At 39.1% G+C, this 22,160-nt stretch overlaps 2 protein-coding genes across 2 annotated transcripts in view; one reads left to right on the top strand and one right to left on the bottom strand.

The window, feature by feature from the left end:
* Positions 1-69: 69 nt before the first annotated feature.
* On the bottom strand, positions 70-766 carry LOC134223490 (uncharacterized). Its single transcript, XM_062702654.1, has 2 exons — positions 543-766; positions 70-459 (listed from the first exon to the last, which is right to left on the bottom strand). Exons 1-2 carry the CDS (start codon positions 672-674, stop codon positions 253-255), a joined length of 339 nt encoding a protein of 112 aa, XP_062558638.1. The 5' UTR covers positions 675-766; the 3' UTR covers positions 70-252.
* A 254-nt stretch (positions 767-1,020) lies between these two features.
* The window catches only part of LOC134223496 (protein suppressor of hairy wing-like), a 29,223-nt gene continuing 8,083 nt past the window's right edge, over positions 1,021-22,160 (top strand). Inside the window, exons 1-7 of the mRNA XM_062702665.1 lie at positions 1,021-1,188; positions 16,339-16,604; positions 16,670-17,268; positions 17,334-17,466; positions 17,526-17,583; positions 17,726-17,989; positions 18,045-18,204. Of these exons, the coding sequence (XP_062558649.1) occupies positions 16,359-16,604; positions 16,670-17,268; positions 17,334-17,466; positions 17,526-17,583; positions 17,726-17,989; positions 18,045-18,204 (1,460 nt within the window). The 5' untranslated portion in view covers positions 1,021-1,188; positions 16,339-16,358. The remainder of the gene's footprint in view (positions 1,189-16,338; positions 16,605-16,669; positions 17,269-17,333; positions 17,467-17,525; positions 17,584-17,725; positions 17,990-18,044; positions 18,205-22,160) is intronic.

A 22,160-nucleotide genomic window follows, 5' to 3' on the forward strand; every position in this document is an offset into this window, starting at 1 on the left:
CGTTGAGATTTTTTGGGTTATTGGTGAACATAAACAAAAAGTATGCAGTGATAGACTCGAAGAATAAAATACTTTTTTATATATATTTGATAATTTCTAGCCAAAGGCCATAATTACAAAGATTAATTGCGGATGTATATAAAGGTATATCTTTTAATTTGATTATGATTTCCAAGCAAATTATTGTTTGGAAAAGTACGAACTTGCAAACAAAATTGTTATACTTAGTTCTAATGCTTTACAATTTTGATCTCAGTGGCTCAGCTTAATAAACAACAGCCCAACCAGTATCAGCACTTCCATCACGATAATCAGTATCAGAATCAGCTTGTTGTACAGCACATTCCTATGCATGGCCCGCAGAATGGAGCTCGATTTTGCCAGACCGTCGTTGGCATTCTCCAGACGTCGCTGACTGCGCAGCAAAGATTCCCGCTGGACTTCCAGCTCCGATATCACCTGTGGGTGGTGAAGGACAAAATAATTAATTCGTTACTAGCCCTGGAAGATTATTAAAATATCAATAAAAGAACAAAACCAACCTCATGACCTGTGTTTTCGGTTTCGATTGCAATCTGATTCGATCGAGCAAGGCTGGCTGACGTTCGCTCTAGTATTTGACGCCCTTCTAGCACCTGCCGGCGGTTGTGGTCGTCCCAATTGAAGTCTCCCATTTTTATTGGCAATTTTGACGGTATCAATTTTTAATTAGGAACCTAAAACTGAAACAAACGATTCACTCCTCCCTTTGTACAAAACAAAAACAACTCTGTGCGCATTTTGACATTACATTGACATAGCATTTGTATACGCTGAAGCACCGACTCCAATTGGAAAATGCAATAAAATATGTGAACGAGCACCACATTCCAATCAGATTTCACAAACAAACGCCTACCGTTAGGCAACCTCGTGTACGTATTCAGCGGTGCCAGGCGAATCTGAAGCAACCAGCGGTGCGGCCTGCTTTTGCCTTCCGCACCCAATGTTTGACGTTCAGCTCCGCTGAGCCTGAGCTGAGCTGTCGCTGTCGGTCAGTCGATTCGAGGTGTTAGTGATGTGAAGCAGATAGTTTTGTAGCTTTAGTTTGTACGTAATTTAAGTAATTTTTGGTTTTTCCTTTAGTTTAGTTGCTTTAAAGTGCCTAATTTGCGTATAATTTGAAAGTTTAAGTCATTTCCCACGAAGGTAAGCTTATTTATCCCACTGTAATCAACGGATTGTTTACGTTTGCCCCAATGAAAATGTAGGCACGCAACAAGTAGATCATCATGATCATCCAGGGGAAATCGCCATCTTTTCATACTTTCATTCCATCACTAGCTCGACATGATTGCTCAAGCGGGGTTAATGACGAGGGACGTAGAAAGTATAGAAATAGGGGCGAGTAATTTGTGGGAAGTTTCCTTTCAGGCGTTATTTGAAAATATTCCGTCTAATTTGATTCCAATTAGGATTCGATTAGGGTCACTGTACCTACCATCATTCGTATGGTGATTACCGTGTTTACAGTTTGATCAGTTTATTGGAAATTTATAATCTCCGATTAAACTGATACACAGCACAGCTGGGCTTATTCTACGAATACAGTGACGTGAGATTGCTCGAATAAAGTAGTCGTATTCTCCCTTTTAAATTACAGGCTGGACTCGATTATCCGGAGTGTTGAAAAAAAATTCACTCCGGATAATCGAGCCATTTTTTTGTTGTTGCTGAAAATTTAACTTTTGCTCAAATAATCTTTATTTTGGTTATTATAATATCTAATAAAATATCCCGTTGGTCCGTTCATGGATTCTGACTACCATTAGAGGTCAGCGCCGATCCAAAAATCGTCGGCGGCATCGTTTGTCATAATTTTGGTCGGCGATGGCTTGGCGATTTTTTTATTACGTTCGTAACGTTATTTTTTTTTCAGGATGTTTTAAGACAAACCCAATCCTTTTAATTTCCCCGGAAAAATCAAATGAGCTGTCCCAGGAGATTCTTCCAAGTTTTTCGAATTTTCAACAGGAAAGTTTTCACAGGAATTTCTTTGAAATTTTCAGAGGAAATTGTTTAGGAGTTTGCCTATGCCACCGGGCATGCATGCTTCGAATTTAATAGAATTTCCTTCTGATTTTTCTTTAAAGTTTCACACAAACTGTTTTCAACGGAATTTCAACTGGATTTTTTACTTTTTGACTGAAATTATTTCAGAAATATCACAATTCTATAACAAGATTCTGTTTATTAACAATTAAGAAAGGATACCCACGAAACTAGTGTGGAGGTGAATGAATTGGTTGGATTTTTTAAGTGGCCCCTATTTTTAATTAAATTTAATACTAAAGTCTGCCATTTAGATATTAAAGTTTATTAGAGTTTTTGAATTTCTAACAAGAAACCATGGTTTAATTGGATTTTCAAAAATTTCCTCAGTATGCCACGTCGAGTTCAAAATCTCAAAAACTCCATTTAAATTTGTTATTAAACCATACTGCCGTGCTAAGCATAGTTGTCTCATGTCATTTTTTTTTACGATGCCATTCCCACTGTGCTGGCGATGTCGCATTTGCTCAGACAAGTTATTTCTCTATCAGACATCATGGCTAGGCTTGCCAGCAATCGTTCCTAGTTTCTAAATCCATTGATGGATTATTTTGTTGGCCACCCTGGCAGCAAGAAGGCACCCTGGGACAACTATGCATGGGACGGCAGCAAAGTTAAATAAAAGGTAAAATCGTATTTTAAAATTTCTTCATTATTTTAATTATTTTATATTTTTCAAACAAAAGGCCCTACCAAAGATTTATCTTCTTCTTCTTCTTATTGGCATTACATCCCACACTGGGACAGAGCCGCCTCGCAACTTAGTGTTCATTAAGCATTTCCACTGTTGTTAACTGCGAGGTTTCTAAGCCAAGTTGCCATTTTTGCATTCGTATATCATGAGGCTAGCACGATGATACTTTTATGCCCAGGGAAGTCGAGGCAATTTCCAATCCGAAAATTGCCTAGATCGGCACCGGGAATCGAACCCAACCACCCTCAGCATGGTCTTGCTTTGTAGACGCGCATCTTACCACACGGCTAAGGAGGGCCCCACCAAAGATTTATAAGTTTTGTGAATCCAAATAGTTCACCGTCCAGAAATCAATTAGATATTTTTATATCATTCTTTAGCTGTTATACAGAAAACTTCGAGCTCATAATAAACAACTAATGTTGTTGGAATTATCAACATAATTTTCTGACGCAACTTGTAACTCACTACCCGTTCCCGTGACGCTGGGTAAAGATACCTTCTCTTGGTGTGTTACTTAATATGAGGTACCAATACCATGGTCACATTGCTAGCTTCTGGCTGATCCAATGAATATCATCCTCAATATCCAACTCCATGATACTTATTGTTGGTGCGATATACGATTATCGTTTCGGATACCTTTAAGCAAACTCGCTTTTACCGCACTCACAAAGTTATAATTTTCAACTTACGGATTAGTGTCCAAATTAATTCAACCGCACAGAACCTAACAATTTAGAGATCAATAATAATAATCTACAAGGAACTGAGAAAAAGTTTTAGAATTTATGTGGAAATAATAAAAAAAGATTTACTTTTTATAATACTGCCTTGTACAATTCTCAATTTATATTTCGTAATTCAAGACAAAATTTTCAAAACGACTTATCTGCTTTTGTAAACAAAGATTCAAAAGATAATTTGAGGAATCTGATAGCTCACCCACACAGAAAAAATAAAGAACCTAAAAAAAAAGTTTAAAGAACTCAACTTTGAGTACGAAGTTCAAATTTTTAACTCAATATTAGGTAGTTTTCTCTTTTTTTTGTTTGTGTTGTCAAATTGACGGCTGGGAGGTAGTTTTCTCACTCCCTCTCATGAATGATATTATAAACAAAGAGAGCTGCATCGACTCAACGTGTGCTGTTCCGTGGAAGAAGCCAAATTTGAGTTGTTTTCACCATAGTTTCGAGTGAGTGGAAATAACATAAATTTGAGTTGGTGAAACTTCATAGTGGGTGAAAATTCAACACGGGAGTAAAGGCAAAGTACTCACCGGATTTTTTCGCATTTTATTTATTTTTGGCTTCTTCCACGCAAGGGCGGATTTGAGTGAAAGGAACCGTAAAGTGAGTTGTTTCGCGGTTCCGTGCACGCAAACTAACACCATCAATAGGTAGGGGAAGGATGCCGTTTTGAAAATTTTGTCTTGAATTCATCCCGAGTGACACATTCAAAATGACATTTCGTCGTTTTGACAGGTTTAGAGCGTTACCCACTTTTGCCCAATAGGCCCACATTGCATCGTGCTCGAGGGGTACTCATCGTCCGCAACACTTATGCTTATGAAACTGTCGCAGTCACTGGCCTCTTGCTTCCATCCTCTCCCTCCTTACGATGAACATGAGCGTGCTCAGTAGTAGTAATCCCCATGTTTTTGTTGTTTTTCTTGATTTCTGATAGCATTCTACATAAGGATAACACTAGTTTGCAATCTACGAATTATACCGTAACAATGCTAATGCAACGTGTAGTTCTATACCCGGTTCAAAACTTCATACAAAAGTCACTATATGGTCACTTTTTCTGCAACTGAAAGTCACTATTTGATCACTTTTTCGTTATCGTTGGTCACTAAAGTCACTATTTTGAACGTCATTCATCGCTACCAGCCCTGCGAATAATATTGTGTATCCGGAATAAATTTATACCGCTTTTTATACCGAAGTTGGATTTTTCTCCAGATACAGGCAACTTCCCCAACTTCGGAAGTAGTGCGCTGGATTCCCCTAAAGATGCGCTAAACAACGCATCCATTAGTTTGACAGATAAAACTTCGGAAGAAAGTTCGGTTCGGAAGTCCGGACTTCCGAATTCTAAGTTGGTGCTACGCCGACAATATGTTAAGCCGAAAGCTATCTAGCCAAATTCCATTTGTCCGATGCGGTTATTATGTGGAAATAGTTTGGCGGTCATTTGACCGAAAAAGCCGTATGCCCTAACAGGTCGTTTTGTCAAATAGGCTTCGTCATCAAAAATTCCATTTGACCGAAACGGTAGTTTAGCAGGAGGGGCAATTTGGCCGAAAATGTTATTCGGTTGATCGGATTATACAGCGAAAAACGTCGACCCGTTCAGCCAAACGCCATTTTCGAACAAATGAGCTGTCGGAGCAAACGTCTTTTTCGGCCAAATTATCAGTTGATCTTCACCCGTACGTCGCAATCCGTTTTCGACCTTATGTCACCTCGTCCGGCCTAGCAGTTCTTTCGATCAAACGTTGTTTTTTTCGGCAGCTCGGGCAAACAACACCATATGTTCATTCCGGCCAAATGGCCCTTTTCTACCAAACGACCATCTTGGCCTTTTTGGCTAAATGACATATTCGATTAGACGACTTTTCAGTCAAATGACCTGTTCAACGTGAAATTATGTGGATTTCAACAGGAAATCCTTGGAAATTTGCGCAGGTAATTCTTCGAGATTCCCAAAGGAAATTCTTTATAATTTACCTGGGAAATTTCTGGAATTTGCATTGTTAGTGGCGTCAGTCGTCTAAGCGTATTTACAAGCCATGGAGCGTGAGTTTGATTCCCGCCCTAGTAAGGAGAAAACATTTCGTGGAACGGAAAACGCTCCACTTGTTCACTAGACGCTGTGTGAATGTCCTGTCCGTTGTCTAATGCTAAGTGTTAAGTATTCAGTCTGTGCGAGCTTTGGTCAAAGATGGTGATCCTGTCTTTCTTTCTTTGAAATTCTACAAAAAGATCTGCCTAATTTTTAAGGAAATTTACTCAGAATTTTTCGACATTTCAAAGGACATGGTTCAGAATTTTGATTAAAAGTTCTTTTAGTTTTTACGAAAAGCTTTTTCGATTTTTGAACGAAAAAATGTAAGGAATTTTCAAGAAAAATAGCCTTTTCACGAGAAATCCTCTGGAGTTTCAACGGGATTGCCATAGACTGTCTGCGGCGACGGCGCACAACTCTAAAGATCGCTTCATCCTCCGGGAAATCTGGAGGATGTCAAAAAATGAAACCTTCTAAATTTTATCGTTAAGCACCAAGATTTTTGTGATGCATTTGTTTTTGTATTATGAGTATGCACTTAATGTTGTGGCTTATACATGCTGTGGCCTTCCGAAAATTCCGGAACATCCGTGAAATAAAACAAAAAATAATGAATTCCATTGCATAGCACCATTTGACATTCTTACAGGGGTCTGCTACCTGAAAAAACCTGGAATTATTAGGGCAATCCTGCACGGTAAAAAATCAACACGCTCAATTTAACTGTTCCATCTATTGAATGATCAACTTTACAATCACTATTATTGAAAATGATATCCCTTTGATTTTGAAGTGGTGTCACACCTTTCACAAGTGTGTTGAACGCAGACAATTCCATAACATCAACACGATTGATCAAAGTGCTACTCACTGGATGTTGAAATGATTGGCACTTCGATCAGCACCAATGATGTCTCCACTAGAATTGAAAGTGCTATGCTATTGAATTCACAGGTTCAAGACTATTGATTTAAGAGTGGAGCGATATTGGTGTTGTTCTAAAAATAGATGACAGTTCTTTCATCTGTTCTGCTTATTTCAAGAGGTATTCCGAAGTGTGAGATGGAGTCATGGTAAGACGAAGGACTTTCAATCAAAAGGTATGTTATTCAAATCTGAGTTGAGGCAATTCTATTTTTTTATTTTGTTGCTTTATATTCAAAATATTGTGCACGTCAAATGGAAGTGGTGGTCTTTGAATGCGATGAGCTCAGCTATTGATATTGATTTGATTCCAAAGTAGTGCATATTCAAATGCAGAACAGTTCACATGGACGTGTATATTTTTTACCGTGTGACATAATCAGGGAAATTTCAATACCCGGCGACCATGAGTGAATTTCTCTCAAAAGATGAAAAAATCCTTTAAGGTATTTGAATAAATATACAGTAGAAGCATAAGTACTAGAACGCTAGTGGCGTTGAAGTCATTTAAATTATTTTGCCAAATTATGCTTCAACAAGCTTCAATTGGCCGTAATTTTTGCATCATGTTGTAGTGCATGTTTCACACTTGTAATACCGGTACTTTGGTTGCCAGGTCAAAGTAACTTAGATGTTAGTCACGCGAACAGGAACGACACTAGCAATCTTATACTTTTGAATCAACTAAATATACCAATCAAATCTATTGAAAACAAGAAGAACATGCCCGATCTCGCTCCTGTTTTTGTTTATTCAACTGTCAGCGTCGCACTCTAGATTGATTTCAAATAGAACTGATGGTTTTCTTCGGAACTCATGAAAACGGTGATTTTTGACAATTTACTAACTTTCCCCGTCAAATGCATCAAATTTTTGTATATAATATAAACACAGCGGACAGCAAGACGAATTGATTAGTGAGAAATCCGAACAAATCGGTCAATCCGTTAGTCAGTTATATTGCCTCAAAGGAAATGTAAACTCATTTTTATATATAGAAAAGGAGTTATAGTGAACGTTAGTGGATCGTTGTTCCGCAAAAAACGTTTTGCCATCTTCTAAAGAAATGTGAAATCTAGGAATTTATTCGGGAAATCAATTAGGGATTGCTTTGTAAATTCTTTTGACTATTCCCTCGGAAATTCTTTAGGAACATACAAAAAAAATCTAAATTAGTTAGGATTTTTCACAGCAATTCCAGGAGGAACTTCCGAAGGAATTTCGGGATCAGTTTTCCTAGGAATTATTCAAAGAAATCACTAAAAGAATGTCCATATAAATGATTAGCAATTTTCTAAATTATTTCTGGAGAAATTTCCAAGATAAAAACCGAAAAGAATTCCCGTATGACGATTTTTTGTATGGTTTCTTTAAGAAATTCCCGAAAGGGAATCTGAAGGGATTTAAAAAAAAGTGTAGAGTGATTTGTGAAGAATTTTTGCTAAAGGAATTCTTGAAAGAATATATGAAGGATTCCCGAATGAATTTTCCAAAGGTGTTTCTAAAGGTATTCTCGAAGTATTTCCAAAGAATTCTTAAAAGCAAAATATCCGGAAAAAAACCCCTCCAGGTGTTTTCTAAAGTTTTCCTCCTTTTCAGAAGTATGAATGAGTTCCTAAAAAATCCCAAAGAATTTTAAAAAAATATATCCGAAGCGAAGGTTTTTACAGTAAAGTAGTAATAGAACGCTAGTGGCGCTGAAACCATTGAATTTATTCTGCCAACATATGATTCAATAAGCTTCAGATTACGATTAGATTAGGAGAGGCTGACTCCTGTCAGCCATAGAATTAAGATGGGAGCTCACATCCCAAAATCTATCAGTAAAAGGGCGGAATCGGATTTGTTGAAGTTGTCAATCAAGGGACACTATGCCAAGCTAGAGAGGTTGAACTTGGAGTGCTGCACCTGCACCTCAAGCTGGCAAAGGAGAACCAAGACTCTTTCGACATATTCCTAAAGAAGGTACAGCAGTCAGAAGAGTGTGAAGCGGACAGGAAGAGGAGACTGCACAAGAAGAAATTGACCATTCTACGAGGGAAATCAGCGACGGAAGGTAGAGAACGACTTACCCCACAGTACAAATGATCGAGGGATTCGTTGTTAACCGTTCGACACAGCAGTTTACGGAGGAACAATTAGCACACCTCAACAAGGGGTTAGGGTATGCGACAACCCAGAAAGCGGACCTAGAGCAGATAATCGTGGATACTGAGACAGTGATTTCACGAAATGTTGATCAACGGGATCAGAATAGTGTGAGAAACATCGTAGCAGACGCCATCATGGGACATCGAACAAAGACGAGAGGAGGATTTTAAAGGAAATGAAGGAGAAACCAGTTTACTACATGAAGGCGGACAAAGGAAACGCAGTGGTGATAATGGACAAAGAGGACTACGATGAACAGATGACGACAAAGATCAACGGAGGACCATACAGGCATTTGAGAGTGGACCCACTACCCGGATTAATCCGACTTACGAATAAAACGATAAAGGAATGCAAGACGATCATCGGAGAATCCCGGGTAAAAATGACGAACCCTGTGTTACCAAGGATAAAAGGACTACCAAAGATACACAAGCCAGGTACAGAGATGCGAGAAATAGTTTCATCAGTGGGATCCCCTACACAAAACTTGGCCAAGTGGTTAGTCAAGGAGTTCCAGAGTACGCCGAAGCCGTTCCCCAGCAGATCAGTTGTAAACACCCAGGAGTTCACCAAGAGGATATTGGAATCAGGAAACATCGGAGAAGAGGACATCATGGTATCATTCGACGTAGCGGCATTGTTCCCAAGCGTTCCAGTGAAGGATGCTCTGAACCTTTTGGAGGATTGGTTAATAGAACAACGGACGGATACAACATGGCGAGGAAAAGTAAAGATGTATCTCAAGCTTGCAAGATTATGCATGAATGAGAACTACTTTACATTCCGTGGAAGCTTCTACAAACAAACGAAGGGTGCACCTATGGGAAATCCGCTATCACCGTTTTTGTGCGAATTATTCATGGCGAATTTGGAGGACAACCTAGAGGAACAAGGAGTACTACCCGAGAATTTGGAAGCGATAAACAACGTGCATAAAGACATCAAATTCACCCACGAGGAGGAAAAGGAAGGTAAATTACCTTTCTTGGATCTACTGGTTATCAAGGGAACAAATGCAACATTAGACTTCGAAATCTACAGGAAGCCCATCAACACCATGAGAGTCATCCCATACACATCAAATCATTCGTATCAGCATAAAATGGCAGCTTTTCATCACATGATCCACAGGATGCAGACGATTCCCCTGAGCAAAGAAGGAAAAACGAAGGAGCTACAACACATCTTGGAAACAGCGAGGATCAACGGATACAAGGAAAGAACAATACAAGCAATCATCAACAAGAAGCAGAGAAACCTACGGAAAAACGAACTGACAACACTGACACCGATCGATGAACTGCTGAAGAGGGTATCGGTCCCCTATGATCGACACATCACCCACCAGCTACGCCATCGACTGAGGAAATTCGGCATCGATTTAGTATTCTCCAGCAGAAGCAATCAACTGAAGACACTGTTGGGCTCCACAAAGGATAGAGTAGAAATGTAAAATAAGGCCGGGGTTTATCAAATTAATTGTTCACAGTGTGATAAAGTATATGTAGGTCAAACAAAAAGATCGTTAGATGTAAGGTTCAAAGAACATATTGAAGTAAGTAAGGCTAAGAGGGAAACTGATAAGGGATTAAATTATGAGTGTAGGTCTAAGGTAGCTGAACATGTTTATCAGGAAAATCATTCAATTACGACATCAAACATTAAAATTTTAAGAAATGTCTCTTATCCGTGGAAACTTGATGTTGCTGAGAGCTTGGAAATCTACCGACAGGTACAAACGCGGTTGTTGAATAAAGATCAAGGAAATGGTAGCTCCTGGCTCTTCAAGTTTATACCTAAGCATTAAGCGCATCGAGCGAGTAGAAATAAGCACCGTAGTAAGATAAGTACCTAGATAAATTATTATACCTAAGCATAGTATAAATAGTGTAAGCTGCGATCATTTTACGTGAATATGACGTGATGATTTTTTAGAGTGTACTTGACGAACCACCGTCGATCCCATCATCCATGGACAGGGACATGACTTCTTATAGTGGAATTAAAGTGGAAATAATTTTGAGTGTAGTTCGATCAAACAAGTTACTGAACAAGATTTCACTATTATATCAGTGATATCAAGGAATGTTATCATTTTGTTATTTTTCAAACAACATTCAGTACTCATTTTTGATGTGATTACTTATTAACTCGACCACAAGGTCATACAAATTTGATAGTAGAAATAGAAATAACAAAATATCAAAATGAGTTTGTTTGTTTTAATTCTCTGCTAGGGTTCTCTATCACGTAATAGACTTGATTGAATGTTAGCTGCTTAACTTGCTTGGGCCTCTATCTCTTTTCTTCATTGGCATTACATCCCCCTGGGACATTGCCGCCTCCCAGCTTAGAGATCATTAAGCACATCCACAGTTATAAACTGCGAGGTTTCTAAGCCAAATTACCATTTCTGCATTCGTAAATCATGAGGCTAACACGATGCTACTTTTATGCCCAGGGAAGTCGAGACAGTTTCCAATCCGAAAATTGTCTAGACCGGCACCGGGAATCGAACCCAGCCACCCTTCAGCATGGTCTTACTTTGTATCCGTGCATCTTAACGTTAAAAAAAAACATGTCCGTTGATCAGCGCGTGGTTTATCTGTTAGCAACCAGGTATGCTTGCGAATATACTTACGTACGGAATTAGGACAACTGGGCCGTCCAGAAACCACGTGGTCATATAGGGGGGGGAGGGGGGGTTTGGAAAATGACCACGATAAGCCACATGGGGGGAGGGGGGGTGTTGCTCTCGAACCACGTGGTTTTTTTTACACGAAAAACTTTTGGTGAATAACAATAGCGGTGTAAAAAATACAAATCATTAAAATTGAATGATTAAATCATTAAACGCAAAGCGCATCTAAGGGCCAATGCCTACGTAGCGTCTTTTCAACTCAGCGTTAAAAAGACGTAGGTGTGCATTGAGAAAAATCGATAACGCAGCGTCGGTCGCAACGCTGATGCATATCTGCATTATTTGATCATCTTAGCCTAAGATCCTATATCCATACATAAATAAACGAAAAAACATGTTGCGATTCAGTCTCAATTTCCACAACATAATTTGGATAGGAAAAATGGAAAAATATTTTAAAAAATTCCGCCGCAGATGGTTTTTGGCATCACGCCGCCGACACTTTTTCATCAGCGGACTGCAGCTACAATTTTGAAAAATGTTCATGTTTCTACAATAATAAAAAAAAACAAAACATCTCCAGTGTTAATTCCGAAAAAAAATCCTTCAAACTCCGAAAAAAATTCCATGTGAATTCTGTCTGAAAATTAAATAAGTCGAGTCAAGTACGAGACACTGAAGACGGCCTTACTGTTGAGGTCGAAATACGTATCTGTCAAGATACAATTAAGTGGTGGAATTCAAGGGGATTGTATAAACTCGTCTTATGACAGGTGAAAATTAAAAACAGTCCCGTGGGAATCTTCCGAAATTCTTCTTCATTTACAAAAGAAGTTTTTCGAACATTTTAGAGAGTGCACTTCAAAATGTTCAGTCTCCAGTTAGCCAGTTCGATTCTCGTTCCTGTCTAGGATGTTTTCGGGTGGGAAACATTCTCGACACTCTAGGTATAGTGTATCCATCGTACTTGCTACACAAGATATATAATCGTGCAATGGCTGGCATATAAAAGCTTTCAATTTATAACTGAGAAAATGCTAAGAGATTATACTAAGTTGAAAAGCAGACCAACTTCCAGTTGGAATATGGAGCCAATGCCACATGAAACACTTTGATATTTCCGTTGATTTTTTTTCAATTTTGGAATTATGAAATGAAAAATTTTCGGAATACTTTTTAACGCTCTTTGTGAGTTCTATCACATTTTTTTTAAATTTTCGTATTGTTTTTATTCAAGGCATTATTTAGAATTTCCAAGGAAGAGTCTATGGATTATCTTCAAAAAATTCTTTGGATTTTCAAAGAATAAATCTTTAGAATTCTCAAGGTTCGTGTTTTTTGAATTTGAACCCGAAATCATTTCAAAATTTCATCGGGAATTCATTCTTCTTCGGAATGCCATTTTGATTTCTTTGTAGGTTCAGCTAAACATTGCTTTAAATCTTTACCATGCAAAAATGCACAGGAAATGATTTAGAAAGTTTAAGGAATTTTCACATCAGAAAATCTTCAAAATTTTGATTTAATTTTTTAAGGAATTCCTACTGGAAATGCTTCAAAAGTACAACCTTTACAAGTACTACAAAAGTACAATTTCTTCGTTATTTTCACTTGTAAAAACATCGGAATTTCCTCGGGAAATTCATTATTTGTGATTCAGATGAACTTTTTTCGATTTTCAACTGGAAAATCTTAGGAATTTCCATCGGAAATATTTTGGCATATTCCGAATAATTTCTTTTGAAAATTAAAAAAAAACCGCTGAAAATTTCTAAGAATTTCTTTCGGAAAACGAAAAAAATTCCATTGGAAATTTAGAAAAAAATCCTTTGAAGATTCATTAAAGTTGCCCAGGATTTTGAAAAAATTTTTTAGAAATTCTGTAAAAAAGTAAGCTGGATTTTTTTCCTATTTTATACTTGAAATTCTTCGGAATTTGATGTTTATTGGAATTTTCATCGTAAATATGCATTTCGGATCCTTCTACGGATTCTTCTAATTCTTCAAACTTTCTACCGAACATTTTTCGGAACTCTTCCACAGAGTTTCGGAAAAAATGTCGTTGAAATTCTAAAGATTTTCCGGGGAGACTCCGAAAAATTTCTTATCAATATTCCGAAGGGTTTCGCTTGCAACTCCAGAATAATTATTCTTGAAAATTAAGAAGATCTTGGAATTTAAAATTAATCCAAGCAATAAATGTAGACAATAATTTAGGGTTAAGAAGCCTAGTTTTTTATGATATTGAATAATTATCATAATTGATCGAAAAAACAAAAATAATGCACCTAAATGTTCTAAATGCACAAAATTCTAGTAATGCGCATGAAAAAGGTTATGGCATAGAGAAGCTTGCATTTAAAAAATCAACATGAAATTCTAAATAAAATGCTTTTAAATTCATAAAAGGGTCTTAAAACTAAGGAGATTCCTGCGATATGAAAAAAGTGGCAGTGTTCCAGAAAAAACTCTCCAATTCCTAAAACAATCTAGGTTAAAAAATAGTGTTATAATAACGATTGAAATTGAATTCCAAAACAAATCTCAACCCTTTCAGGAATGATGGGTCATATATGCCCAGCGTTTTAGATTGTCTATAAAATCACAAAAGAGAGCTACGCTACCATTTTCTTCAGTAAAATTGTTCATCTAGATATTGACTTTACAGAAAAAATATGGGAGCTCAAATTTGACTGACCATGAAAACTCAGATATCCGAAACTTTGGGAAGATTTCGATTCTAAGAGCGTGTAAATAAAGTTTAAATGTTTGAATCATTCTAAACAGATGGGTGGTCAGATAAGATGGGTAATCCTGAACGTTAAGCCAGTGATAAATATTCAGGAATACGAGATGCTCAAGGTACTTCAAAATGCTCTCAAGTTCAGCCCACGAAACTACCAGATCAATCAAGACATTTGCAATGTTCTCATCATCGGAATATATCCAATCCGATGAAATAAGCATATGATCCTAATTTCCATCAACATGAGATCCAAGAGACAAGGTACCCAAAATTATCTTGAGTCAACAGTAAGTTGCACAATGACTATGAGGTTTGTTCGCAAACTGTTTTTGTAGGGCCTTAGAAGAACTGGGTTCACGGACTTGAATGATCAAGTAGTTCAAACATTACGACTTCCAGGACGTTTTGTATAACCTAAAAAGTCTGTAGTAGCTTGTATAAATAATAATTGAAGTCATATCAACCCAATGGACCTACTGGGATATTATATCATACATCATTCATAAGTTGGTTAATTGAATAAATCGAATGATCCGAACTCCAAAATAATAATTGGTCTATAATACATCCATTCCTCTATGAGTCGCTTATGAAAGGACCATTGACTGAAGCATATTCGAGATGTGGAATAGAAGTTCCTTGGAAAATTATTCAAAGGAACCATCAGATTGACCGAGAAAATATTTTTAGTATGGCATCATTGGCTTCCACGAGTCGATATCAAAATAAAATTTCAATGAAGAATTAGAAATTTTGAGAGATGAGCCAGCTCTGGATTGAAAATCTCTTTAGTAGAGAAAAAAATAGAAATTTTCCATAATAAAATAGGAAATTGCCAATAAAGAACAATAATACCACATAACATATAGGCATCTTTGCCGTGGAATGTGGTCCTTCCATAATTTTGGAACGCTAGCGAACCTAGCGGTGGAAGTCATGCTTTACTGAACAACGCGCATTAGACAGAGCAGCATCGCATGCTTTGCTTTCTCTTTCTTTCGCCTTGGATATACGGGAGTGCCGTTCGTCGATTGTTGATACACAAAGAGCCTACCTTGAAATTTGCAGTTTGATCTATGATGCCTATCTGTTTTGTGATAATACACACAACAATAATAAATTAGCACTTGAAAAAGCAAAAATTGCAATTATGAAATAAGAATTTTCCATAAAAAAATTAAAATGTTCAACGAAAAAATACAAAATTTTCATGAATAAATCAATATTAGCAATGAACAATTAAAAAAAAAATTTTATTATTCATTTCTAATATTGATGATGCTGAAAACAATACTGAAATTTCTACAGCAATGCTACTCAAAAGAAACAACAGTAGGAGGTTTTATTTGCATCTCTAAGATTACATATTATTCTCTGATAAACTTTTCGTTGTTGAACTCCTAGTTCAGATGTTTCGCTAAGGTATTTCCAGTAGCTCCAGAGCTATGGAAGGTCCTAAATACTCTAAGGAATCTATAGGGATATTCAGTGATGAACTTTATTGTTATTAAAAAAAAAACACTAATAAAAAAATAAAAAATATAGGGATATTTTGGAAAATTTCTAAACCATTATAAATTTTTCTCGAAATTTTTATGAGATATTCGCGAGTCCACATTTTTTTGTATCCTCCTGATGCATTGAAGATGTGCGAGTTCTAGATATCCTAATACCTGATACACATTACAACATGATAACATAATCAAAATTTTCGACTTCATGAAAATTTATAATTTCCATACTGGGTTTAGTTTAATTTTGAATCAAGTGAATTTGTCCATCTTAAAAAGTGATCGGATTAACCATATGTTTTGGTTATATAAGGTGTTTTTTTTAAATTTTTGTACTTGAGAAAAACCACGTGGTCATAGGGGGTGGGGGGAGGTGGGTCTGCCAAATGACCACGATAAGCCACATGGGGGGAGGGAGGGGTTGAAAATCTTCAAAAATATGACCACGTGGTTTCTGGATGGCCCCAACCGCGTATAACGTTTGTCTATGAACTCCATCTGGTGTTGCCCCACGATCTTTCTTGTTTTTTTCCTTGGTGGGTACATTTTCCACTGCGACCAGTTGGTTGATCTATTGTGATCTTTTTTGTTAGTCAGCGGCATAAAATTTAGACAAGGACCTTATAGGCGAAGTCCACTAGTGTGATCGCACAAAATTTGCCACAGGTTTCACTTATCTATTTCTCCTGCGTAAGCGTAGATTATCTGTCCGGCACAGGGTAAATTAAATGACATTGTTCAACAACCCGATAAATGTTCTTTTTCTTTTACCATTATCCTACAGGTTCTTTATATTACACTAAAATGTCTGAACGCGGAAGGAAAAAGGAAGAAAAGTTTCGATTAAATGTTACGGACAACAGCAGCCAGGAGGTGGACCTGGTTCCCGTAAACGAGGACACACAGGATGTAGAGGGTCTAAACGTTGATTCTCTTGCGGAGGAACATGCCGAACCCAGTGTAGTAGCCACCAAGGATGGTAGAATGATAATCGAAATGAAGCCCGGCAAGACCTGCCAGATTTGCGGGATCACCTTCGTATCTGCAAAGGTAAGCAAAATATACTTACATGATCTTATAACATGGTTCCATTCTACCCATTCTTCATTTTCCAGGTCTTCAAGAAGCATAAAGATGAATGTCTGGAAAAAATCAGTCAGTTTGCAGACGTGCTGGAAAAAGAAAAAAATGCTGCTATGTTGGCACAGCCGGGTGAAGAATTTTACAAATACTGCAATCCGAATCCGGAAAATCCTTGCTACTGCTGTGGTGAAGATATATCAACCGCCCACGTCGGTCACTTGAAGTGCAAACTTTGCCCGAAATCATTCAAGGCGTACGACTATCTGGAGAGACATTTGCAATCCGTTCACTCCGAATCGGACGACTACAGTTGTAGACATTGTAATGCGAAATGCCCCTCGGAGAAGGTCCTCACTGAACACTTATCAACACACACCGAGGGCAAACCGTTCTCCTGTATCAAGTGTGGTAAAGATTTTACCCGGAAGTACCATCTTGAGCGGCACCTGAATCACTCTAAGTGCGGGGAAATTCCGAAACTACAGTTGCCGTGTGAGGTATGCGGAAAAATTTTCACACGGTTAGACAATCTGCGCGAGCATCTTCGCTACCACATGGGGGAAGCCAAACGGAAACGTGATTATCAGTGTCCGCACTGTGAGAAAGGGTTCTACGGCTCTTCGTTACTCAAGTGAGAGTTTGTCTTGTGTCCGCATGTAGCAGGAAGCAATCATTTTTACTTGTGTATCTTTACAGCATTCACATCCGTACACACACCGGGGAGAAGCCGTTCCCGTGCGATTTATGCACGAAATCTTTTCCATCCACGGGGGCGTTACGGAAACACCGCCGTTCACACACCGGGGAGCGACCCTACCGTTGCGATGAGGTAAATTTGCTACCATTGGTCTTTGCAACAAGTCTTGTTATTAATCAGTTCTGTTGCAGTGTTCTGCCACCTTTGCAGCTAAGGAAACACTGAACAGACACCGGAGAACCCACACAGGTATGAATGTTCCTTATTACAGTTAGTTGTTGTTGAGCTTCTTTTTCAATCTTTGTTGGACAATGTTATAAATCATTCAAAATAATTTCAATGTGCAAATGAAAAGTAGTTAACATTATTTATAATTCGCATTTCATTACAGGCGATAAACCCCATAAGTGCACGCTCTGCGACAAAAAGTTTATCCAGGCAACGCAGCTTCGCTCACACATGTTCAAACACACCGGTGAGAATGGGTACAAGTGCCAGGAGTGTGCGGCCACATTCAACCGGAAGTCTCGTTTGCAAGAACACGTCCGTTTCGTACACATGCAGGAACCCATGCTATCATGCGAAATTTGCTCAAAGACCTTTACTCGCAATGAGGATCTCGGTCGTCATCTTGAATCGCACAGCGATGTGAAAGGTATGCTTTGGGGACGTTGCTGCCATTGGTCATTGATAATTGTTTCTTTTTTTAGATGTCCCCTGCGATCAATGCGGTAAATTGTTCGGGTCCCAACACGCGATGAAGGTGCATACACGAACTCATCTCATCGAGGAGCACAGCTTTTGCCCGATATGTGATAAGAAATTCAAACGAAGAGATTGTTTGATAAGACATGTCAGGTCCAGCCATCGGTAAGCATTGGGAACTAGTTGGGCCTGCTTAAATGAATTGCGAAAGGTCATTTCCTAGAGTTTCCATTTTGCGACACCTTCACTTTGTTGCAACATGCCCTGCCCATCGTATTCTTCAAGGTTTTACCACCTTTTAAATACTGAGTTCGCTATCGAGTTTGGAGAGCTCGTGATTCATCCTTCATCGCCACAAGACATTCGCTTGCACAAAAAATGTGTGCATGAAAAAATCTCTCACTTATCATCTCTGTATACATTTGGGCTTATTCTACGAGTGCAGTGACGTGAGATTGCTCGAATGACGTGAGAAGAGTCGTATAGCCCCATTTGAATAACATGGTCACCTCACGTGAGAATTGCTAAAATCGACTCACCTCACGTCACTCGACTCGTAGAATAAGCCCAATTCATGATAGGGTTTCTTACCCCATTCCCGGCCGATCATGCGTACGACTACATTATTTCATTGATATTTATGACAGGCTTGGAACTGTGTTTTGTTAGCGCTCAGAACTCTGCTCCACATGTTTTGCATGCTCCATCAGCGCTAGTTAAAGTAGTTAACCTACATCCTTCGTTGATACTCAAGCTGGACAACATACGAGCATGTTATGCATCAATCAAGCCCGTAATCTACAATTTCCATAACGCCGATCATCATAGCATTGTTGAGTTCTTTGCTACATTGGACTGGGTTGACATTCTTGACGGTTGCGATGCAGACGATGCGGCATTGACTTTATCGCATATTATTGGACACGAGATTGAAAGGCTCGTGCCTAACAAATCGTCGCTCCTTATAGTTGTCCTTGGCAGAACCGTCAGCTTCGTAGAATGAAAACTGCCAAAAGAGCTGCTCTCAAGCGCTATTCCGAACACGGTTCTTTCTAGTTGCGAGAGTACCTACTACTCTAATGTCATAATCGCGGAGGCTGCCAACAACGTTCCTTCAGCCGGGATCACTTGGGCTACGTTTTTCGTAGATGCAGATATGATCCGAAGAGCTAACTCACAGTTAAAATCATCCATGAATCCAGGTCCGGACGGCATTCCGTCCGCGTTTTTGAAAAGGCACATCGAACTTCTGCTCGCTCCCATTCAACTGATTTTCAACAAATCGATATCCAGTGGACTTTTTCGGTCTGCGTGGAAAACCACTACAATGTTTCCCGTGTGCAAGAAGGACGATCGAAAACAATTATCGCGGCATCTCATCCTTGTGCGTTGTATCCAAAATATTCGAGCTAGTGATAACAGAACCACTCATATCTCACTGTAAGCAACATCTGAGTACCGACTAACATGAGTTTATCACAGGCAGATCGACGACTACTAATCTCTTGTGCCTAACATCGAGCATTTCCGACAGCTTTGTGCAGAAATCACAAACGGACGTTGTTTATACGAACCTATTTGCAACTTTCGATAAAATTAACCACGCTATTACGGTTGCGAATTTGGACTTGGTTGCTGGTTATCTTTTGCGCTAATTCCATTCATATCTTACTGGACGGAAAATGTCTGTTACGGTGGGTAATTCCCAATCCACCGAATTTTCGGCAACCTCAGGCATTCCTCAAGGAAGCCACTGCAAAATAACGGAATGCTGAGGATATCTTTTCGTAGAACGTATTACGGACAACTGGTGGGTCTACAACGGGCATTCAACGAGGTTGCCCCAGGTTTTGATTTTAATCTATCCCGACAGACCATTCGTCGTAATTTTCTTGGGCCTATTCTGCCATGATAAACAATTCACGATGTTTTTATTATCATGACTTTTATTAGTATTAATTAGGATAACCATCATTAGGACCTAGTCGTCTATTGATGCAACAAACAATTAAAAATAAAGTTTGTTTTATTCTTTGCAACCGAGACTCAGCGCGAGGCTGGCTCGTCTCGACAATAAAGTTATGAGAAAGTAACAATTCCTGAATTTTGTGGGCCGTGCAATACTGCAGTGGAGTTCATTTCTGTTAAAAAATAGCTATTCTTGCTAAACATTTTCAAAAACAACAGACTTCCAACGATTATCATGCAATGTAGACATACTTGTTTCGCCCTGAAATAGTCGTATGGTTATTCTGCAAGCTACAACAGTAGCCGTTGGATAACTGCAACATGTTTACTATTCAGTTAACGAATGCCGTTCGATAACTGTAATGCATTCTAGACGTCAAACGGTTGTCAATCAGCGTCAGATGCAATAAATTAATTATAAAAGTGCATCTAAATGTGCAGCGCAATACAGCTGTCATTGAGTTTGACATCAGTTTGAAGTTTAGCGGTCCAATAACTGCAAAACTGTTGCAACTATCGAATTGCAGTTATCGAACTTCTACTGTATATATCTAGCTCAACATTTGAAAAGGGCGTAACAGCCAACAGCCTAGTCCTGGTGTTGGGTGGAACATTAAACAAATTTGACCCGACTGACCGAGCGTCTGTTCACCAAGGAGGTGCGGCTCCAACAGCGTCTGTTCTGGCATCCAGCGGCTGAGTATGAAATGCTATTCCCCGGAAGCTATACCTAAGATGGCAGCCCCATCCCGGTTGATAGGGAACCTTGGGCCAACAACCTACTGTTCCCGAAACATCAATTTGTTCGAGAATCCGATAATGAAAGAATACGGACTGATTTTACGGCGACGACTCTTAGCGCGAAACAACGGACACGAATAGGAACATGGAACGTTTTAATAACCCTAGCCCTTGGCACAACTTGCCAATGAGGCACGCCGCATGAAGCTTGAGATCCTGGGACTGAGTGAAGTCCGTTGGCCAAATTTTGGGGAACACAGAACGCCGTCGGGACAAGTTCTGCTATACTCTGGTTTACGAGGTGAACACGCTCCCCGGCATCGCGGAGTTGGCTTGCTACTAAGCGCTCAGGCACACTCTGCGCTTATGAAAGGAGAACCTATAGGTCAAAGGATAATCGTTGCCAGATTTAGAACACGAGTCCGAAACCTTACTATAATCCAATATTATGCAAGACAAAGAGAACTTCTATAGCCAACTCAATGCCGTCGTAGATAGAATTCCGAAGGGTGATATCAAGATCTGTTTGGGCGACTTCAATGCGAAGATCGGATCCGACAACTCGAACCATGAGCGTATTATGGGACGCCATGGTCTCGGAGAAATGAGCGAAAACGGAAAGCTGTTCGCAGAATTCTGGGGTTATAACGACATGGTGATCGGGGGATCGCTCTTCCCTCATCGACCGGTTCACAAGGTCACGTGGGTCTCCCGTGACGGCTTTACAGAAAATCAAATCGACCACATCTGCATCAGCCGAAAATGGAAACGGAGCCTTCTTGATGTACGGAATAAACGTAGTGCTGATATCGCGTCTGATCATCACCTCCTCATCGGCGAAATACGCCTGCGTATTGTGCGGATTCGTCGGCAGGAAGAAAGAGTTGGACGACGATTCAACACACGCCGACTAGAAGATGCCACGGTGGAACGGTCCTTCGTTGAAGAACTGGAGACGCGTGAGGCGTCTCACTACTCACTTCGCGCTTCTCACTTTTTATAGAGAGCAGTGAGAAATGAGGAGAGAGAAGTGAGACGTCTCACTACTCATTTCTCACTATAAAAAGTGGGTAGTTTGTATTGAGAAGTGAGTAACACAATAAAAAGTGATAAATGAGGAGTGAGAAGCAAGAAGTCTTACTATTCACTCTTCATATCTCACTTCTCACTATAAAAAGTGAGAACCACGAAGTGAGAAGTGAGAAATTAGACATCTCACTTCTCACTCCTTATTTCTCACTTTTCAAATGATCTATTCTGCCAAATGTCCTATTCGGCCAAATGTCCAAATAGATCGGCCAAATGACCCTTTCGGCTTAGTAGCTTTTGGCCTAATTAGAGTTTCCATCCCGGGACGAAAAATCCCGGGATTTAGGGAAATTCGAGATTTCCCGATTCCCGGGATATTATTT

The sequence above is a fragment of the Armigeres subalbatus genome, chromosome 1 (genome assembly GCF_024139115.2).
Source record: "Armigeres subalbatus isolate Guangzhou_Male chromosome 1, GZ_Asu_2, whole genome shotgun sequence".
In the NCBI taxonomy this organism is placed as follows: domain Eukaryota; kingdom Metazoa; phylum Arthropoda; class Insecta; order Diptera; family Culicidae; genus Armigeres; species Armigeres subalbatus.